The sequence below is a fragment of the Opisthorchis viverrini genome, assembly GCF_000715545.1.
Source record: "Opisthorchis viverrini unplaced genomic scaffold opera_v5_542, whole genome shotgun sequence".
In the NCBI taxonomy this organism is placed as follows: domain Eukaryota; kingdom Metazoa; phylum Platyhelminthes; class Trematoda; order Opisthorchiida; family Opisthorchiidae; genus Opisthorchis; species Opisthorchis viverrini.
Genome location: NW_008752207.1, coordinates 86,611 through 93,097, shown reverse-complemented (window position 1 = coordinate 93,097; position 6,487 = coordinate 86,611). Strand labels below are relative to the sequence as shown.

At 44.5% G+C, this 6,487-nt stretch overlaps 1 protein-coding gene across 1 annotated transcript; it reads right to left on the bottom strand.

The window, feature by feature from the left end:
- Positions 1 to 4,977: 4,977 nt before the first annotated feature.
- On the bottom strand, positions 4,978 to 6,281 carry T265_11665 (hypothetical protein; the record flags this gene model as incomplete). The annotated part of the gene is made up of 2 exons (XM_009178379.1): positions 4,978 to 5,200; positions 6,115 to 6,281. The coding sequence occupies 2 exons, from the start codon at positions 6,279 to 6,281 to the stop codon at positions 4,978 to 4,980; spliced, it is 390 nt and encodes a 129-aa protein (XP_009176643.1).
- Between the last annotated feature and the right edge of the window lie 206 nt (positions 6,282 to 6,487).

Sequence of the window (6,487 nt, the reverse complement as noted above, 5' to 3'; positions counted from 1 at the left end):
AGATAACCTGTTGCGGTAAAGTCACTCTTGAATGTGAACACTTTAAGTTATCTACTGTGACGGCAGACCATTTCAAGTGTCTCATTTTGATATGTGACCTTCATTCGCATTCAGAGAGTGAATCAGAGCCAGGATAGAGGACAGAACTGAATTATCTCCCAAGAAAGCACTGCAGTCCATTACTTACGAGTACCAGCGCCTCTTGAATCTCAAACACGGTACGGCCATGTTGGAGAGACCATTATCTAACCCTGCTTTCACTACTGCCAAAACAAATTCGAGACGGAAAATTCGAATGGAGCAAGGCTCCCGTCGGCATTCTAGCGATTCGGTGAATGGCATTTTGTGCTATTGTGTCCCCATAAAAAGCACAAATTTTCGGTGTGCGATCGATGTAATCACAAGGAAAGCCAGTGCCAGACGCGAAAAGCTAGTCGAAGACTCAGTCAAAACCAGAAGTCACGAAGCAGGCGGAGCTAGTTATAACCCCGTTTTAACGCAATACTTGAAACCAGATCGTTGCTCGTCGCATGTATGTTACAGTCAGGGCAATCGGAAGCACAATTCGATTACAGCTCGATAAGGTTTCCGATAATCTGGCGTACCTAAAGGAAGATCGGATCATCGAAATACAAACCGACAATGAACACCACCAGAAATGCATCAGGGGGTAAGCTTCAGTTGCTTGGTGAATTTTGTCGTGAGGCGAAGATTGCAGGCCATTTTGATCGTGGTCTTTTCTATCTTGCTGCTTTTGAGCTTCATCTGGGTATGAACAGGAACTTTGTTTGCATCTTTCAACATCGCCTGCCGGCAACTTACACTCATCTTGACCAACAGGAGAAAAGCCCGAGTTCCGGCCTAGAAACCGTTTTTGTGAGGGACTACCGCACCAAAACTGGACTGTCGGAATTTTCGTTAAAAGAGTTGGTCAGATGATCATTAGCGTCCGGGTGAGATCACTGATATTGAAACTGCATGTCAGTCAGCCATGATGGACTAATTGCTCGATCCAAGAAGCGAAAGAACAGTTAGTAGACCTCAACATGCTGCTCAAAACCTTTGATCTTTCAAGGCCATCATCAATAGCCACTGCCTCATATATACCGCCCAAGACATATCCATTGCTTCAACCGAAACGTCGTACGGTTCTGGCCAAAAACTTGTTGAAGTAGATCGGCGCCGAAGATCTGACGTTGAAAGGTCAAAAGGGGAAGGTGTCAGGAAGGCCAGATTCATGTAAATAACCCCAAAATGCCCGGATTCTACTGAGAGTCTGAAACTTCACCAAAATCTCAATAAGAGTACCAGCAAGCATCCAGGCCAGTCAATCGCTCAATCAATTCAGCAAAAGTCGATGAGTCTTCAGGTACGCAACAGAAGCACCATCAACTATGATAACTGTTCAGGCGTTTCATAGAAGCACGGTCGATGTTGATGGGTGCTCACTAAACGCTAAATCTCACTAAATCTCAAATGTGCCCTTTAAACAGTGCGAGGCCGTTGCAGCAAGCTCTCGCTTGTTGCAACAAAGCTACTGTGTTCTTGGTCGGTGGTCTTTTTCGGGCACTAGGCAGTGGAGCTGGGACAGTGATTAGATATAACAGCCATCTAATAGAGGTTGTTGAAAGTGCGGGGTTGAATAATACGGCCAGAAGATTAGTGTACAGGGGCAGATAACAAACACTACTCACCGCTTAGCCATTAGATAACTCGAGAAAGATTGCGTCCCAGCGACGGGTTCATAAGAGTGCCTACATATTAAGGAAATTGTGAGTTCCGTTTCAGTCTCGAAACGGTTGGACTGGACGCCCCATGGTTGAGGTTACCTATATTAGTTAGTAGTGTAATTGGTTTTTCGAACATTTGCGACATTAATCAAACAGGACCGCTAGTCTAGCAAGGTCAACACTGTCTTTCATTTGGAATGTACACGCAATACCCTTTTTGAACCTCTGAAATATTCCATCTTCAGTATAATCTGGGGTGCCGGAGCACAATTACACTTGAAAACCAGACTAGTTTCACCTAATTTTTCATCTCGTTTCCGAGAGCGCAACCAAATATTTTGCTCAAGTATTTTGCCAACGTACAAGTGTACGTTAGCTTAATATGTGTACCCTTTTATCCGAGCACCATCAGTGCTCTAGATTAGTTTTTGTTGACGGTCACCTTTTTCTGTAGACGAACCGGGACGACATCATAATTCGTTGAAACTCTGATTATGTTTGCATTTTATTTCCAAGTAATAGTTCGAATTGGAAAACTCTACAGGGTTGTTAAAGCGTATTCTTCTGGAAAACATTTCTCACCCTGTTGGACCGCACTTTCGAACAAACAGTTTTGTTAGATTTTATACAATAGGGTTTATTTCTGAAAGGCGCCACATACTTCCTTAGGATTAACACTTTCCAGTCAAAATGTCGTAGGCTTATAAATCATCGGGTAATTTGTAGAGGTCGTAAAAAACTTATCAGAATCAGCTGACTGTTCCGGAGTGGTCCATTTTCCTGACAAAATTCGGCGAACAGGCCAAGCCAGTAGACTCTTTTATTTGATATATTTACGCTAGGTTGCTTTTTGAGTTGAGCTCCATTGCCTCGTTCCTATGGTACTTTCACGGAATCCTTACGTTACATGCAATTTAGTTTGGAAGGCACTTTCTTTTAGAATCATACGCTTATCATATTCATCACTTCACCATATCTGCGCTGTTAGGTGCTTGCACCGTGGCTCCCAAATGGAGCAGTAACAAATAACTACTGGTTTACTTTCAGTAGCAAAAAATAAAACCGAAATCAGGGGTGCACTGAAAGCGAAGGCTGCCACTGCCTCGCATGGAGTGGATTGGTTAGAGGTGATCCGCATATGTAGATTCCGTAATGACTCGTGTTGGTTACGGATGTTTCGTACCATTATATCCATGGGCGTGAATTGGTCGACACCTTTGTTATTATTATTATTTGTTGTTGTTGTTAACTAGGCAATACAGCATTTCAGGCTGGTTCAGTTCATTGAAGACATTAGAACCGTGGGTAAGGTGAATGTTGAATCAAGCTTGTCATACGATCTGTGGGAGCGTAGTTAACGGTGGATGACTGGTAGGTGTATTTATTTACCAAGAAGGGTTCAGACAATTCTGACCGAATCAACCTAAACTACGGTAAACTCGAACAAAAATAAAGTGGTATGTCCGCTAAAGTAATTCTTTATTACACTTTTACGCAGAAAAGTCTGGTAATATTCAAGAACCTGGAATAAACAACACACGGTACACTGAATTAGGTATTCCCTTCACTAAGTGTTTTATGATATTATCATGGCAGTCCATATTACCTTAAGCACAGATATGGGGTTTCTATAGAATGTTATATCAAATCCATCAATTTGGAACGGTTTTGTTCGCTTGGTAAGAACGGAATCTCGACAAGCCAGTAAGAGGACAACTATGAAACACCCGTTAGAATAATACAACTAATCCCAGGGAGAGTTTTCCCGTGAAGAATACTCTTTCGGAGAGTGCATTGTAGCTTCGTCCTGCATTCTGGTTCAGAAAACAACAAGAAAGTATAATCGCTTGGTCTCTCCCGGATACTTCTTCCTGTGGTTTTGGAGCAATTCAAAGAACCAAACACTGTGGGGCAATTTACTCGCCTCTTTCGAGCTGATAACTGCTTTCGACTGTTCCAGCCGCACACACCAGTCAGATGAGGACTCACTCCTAATACCAGCAGGTGGAGCGATGTTCTGGGGGGAACCAGCAGCCCAATCGATAAGATGATGCACCATACAAATCTGGAATCTTTTTGTCTGACTCCAATTTTGCCACCTATTCTGTTATATCACTCATTTTAACATTTTAGGCCACCGCCAGTCCTCATTTACCAAAGGTCATATCTACAAAGCCGGAGATCTGCGATAAGTTTGCGATTCATGTCCTCTAGTATTATGAGTATTCCGCCTGACATCATGAAAAGTGCCTTGACCCCTTCGCGGTACAATACACTAGCCTGTCGACGCCATTCAGAGTTTTAGCTGCATGGTCTAGATCACCACTACCCATTCAGATGCGCATTCAACTTTTCCACACCTGTCGCCTGGTTATCTGCCTTCAATCTACTCCGAGGTCACAATACATTCTCCAGTGTCCTCATCACGAAGATCTTGCCTCGAATTGACGCGAAAGATTCAACCCAAGAAATTTCTCCGCAAGTTGTTTACCCCCAAAGCTCCACCATAAAAGTATTCAAAATTCCACTCCAACGCTTCGGATCTATCAGTTCAGAAGGTATCTGAGCCTTATTGTTCCAAAACTAGTACTATGGTCATAAACATGAGGTTCCTTCCCAGAACTTAGCCAAGGACAATGCAGCAACTCGGTTTCCTTGACTAACAAGCAATTTAACAAATCGTGAAACACTCGCAGCGTTGTACTGAGAAGATGAAATTCTCGAGGCCGGCGTGGCGGTCAGCGTTTATGTGAGTCATTTCCGATCAAATCAAACCAAAAACAGGTAGCAATTGTCCTAAAGCTTCCCACTGAAAAACCACACGGCACTCTGGTTCTTCAGATATTCGCCATGGCTCGCTTGCCTCAGCTGGAGTGTAACCACACCATCCAATACAAGTGCGTTCTCCTCGTGGCTAACGATGGGATTTCCATCTCCAGGCCTAATTTCTCAGAAATTCCCACACAAATGCACAATCACCAAACCAGCAGCCGACCAGACGACCGCTGTTCCCCACGCATTCCGCTGCAGCTTCACGCCAACCGAACACCCATCGAAGGCACCAGTAGTATGGCGACTGTCCAAAAGTGGGCCACCTGAGCTACCAACGTTCTCCTCAGTAGCAATCAAATTCGGAGCGATCCCACTCCAACAGTACGCCGGTTCTGTTGAGAATTTCCCACTTGAGCTTGCTACAGTAGAGATGTACGACAAAGAAATTAATTTTAATCGGTTTGTAAAACACAGCTTATTGATAATACAGTTCCAAATTCATTCCATCGTTAATTTCATAGTCACGAAGCGTTATATGATCTTTGAAAATGGTGTACCATTTCTTCAAAATAATCCGGTCCGGAGGAGTACCAGTCTGGGCGGCAATCAGTTTTTTCAGGTCGCCAACTTTATCCGTTGGGTTACATTTCACACGAACTTTCTTCCCAAGTCGGTCGTTGCAAGTGATCTCAATCATCCTGTAAACAAAAAGCAGGTATATGTAGTACAGAAATAAGCAAAAACAGCTATATGTTAGGCTGAAATTCGTCGGCTTCCGACTGCTCATGTCCAGGTACTCTGACGGGGCTACATCTCGTGACACAATGTAACGGTCCATTCAACAAGTGTGGGGATTGCGACGCAAAGGTCCAACCATTCGCTTAAAGCATTAGATTGGAGTCGGATGTAGACAAACCGTTTAAAGTAAAAATAGGTATGTCTCGAGAATTAGTAAAGCAAAAAGTTAAACTGATCGGTCGAAAGTGGCAACTTTTCCACACGCAGCTGCCATGCGACCCAAAGGGAGCCTCTAGGTTGCCTAAAATTAAACAACAGCGACAACGAACAGTTCGGACAACAGCTTCACGAATGAATTCCAGACCGGGGTCCGCTGTCTAACTCCCCCCTTTGCATTCCCTTTGATCCCGCAAGCGTAATTGTTACAACCAGAAAAAATCTCATGCCACATAGGTCGTCGGTCGATGTCACCCGCCTTATTTGGTGCACACAACGTGGGCAAGCGGAAAAAGACCACTACTGGTGCCTCCCTTCTATCCCTCTCAAGTATTTTTTCCTCCCTCCCCTACCTCACTAACAATGTTCTCCTCGTAGGCCAACCGTCTTGCATCGGTCTTGAAAACGATATCTGCGCGTCATCAGGAGCGCATGTGTAACATAGGCACATTGGTTTCAGCTGCTAGTTTCTATCACCGCAAAAAGGGGAGAGTGTGGGACATACAGCCAAGCCTGGGTTAGTTCTGGAACTGGGTAGCCACGTATTGAAGGCGAGAGATTTGACGCACGACCGCCAATGACTGCGCGATTAGGCCATTTCTGCCAATGTCATTGATCATTAGTGAGCCCTATTAGTGAGTCGGGTCCCGCGATCTACATCCAGGGAGGCGGAAGCTTCCAACCCGAAAAAGTTTGCTGGTTAGTGTTTTCGTACTTCGTTGCCATGTCATACACCTCTCGGCCGCCTCCACTCAGCACAGGGCTGGGAAAAAAGCTCTGTGAGGCAGACGGTCTTCTGGCATTCAAGTTACATGTTCTAACCATCACAACCCATTAAGCGTGAGTAATTCAACTATCGCGGGAAAGTTCCTTCTCTCAAAACCACTTCACGTACCTCAGCATTACTAATCCGATATTACCACCAGACCTGACCACCGATGTTCAAACACTGACATCTTCTGTATGTTCTCTGCGCGTAGGGGCCACGCTTCTAACCCACAAAACATTATGAATCACACCAGTGATGTGCA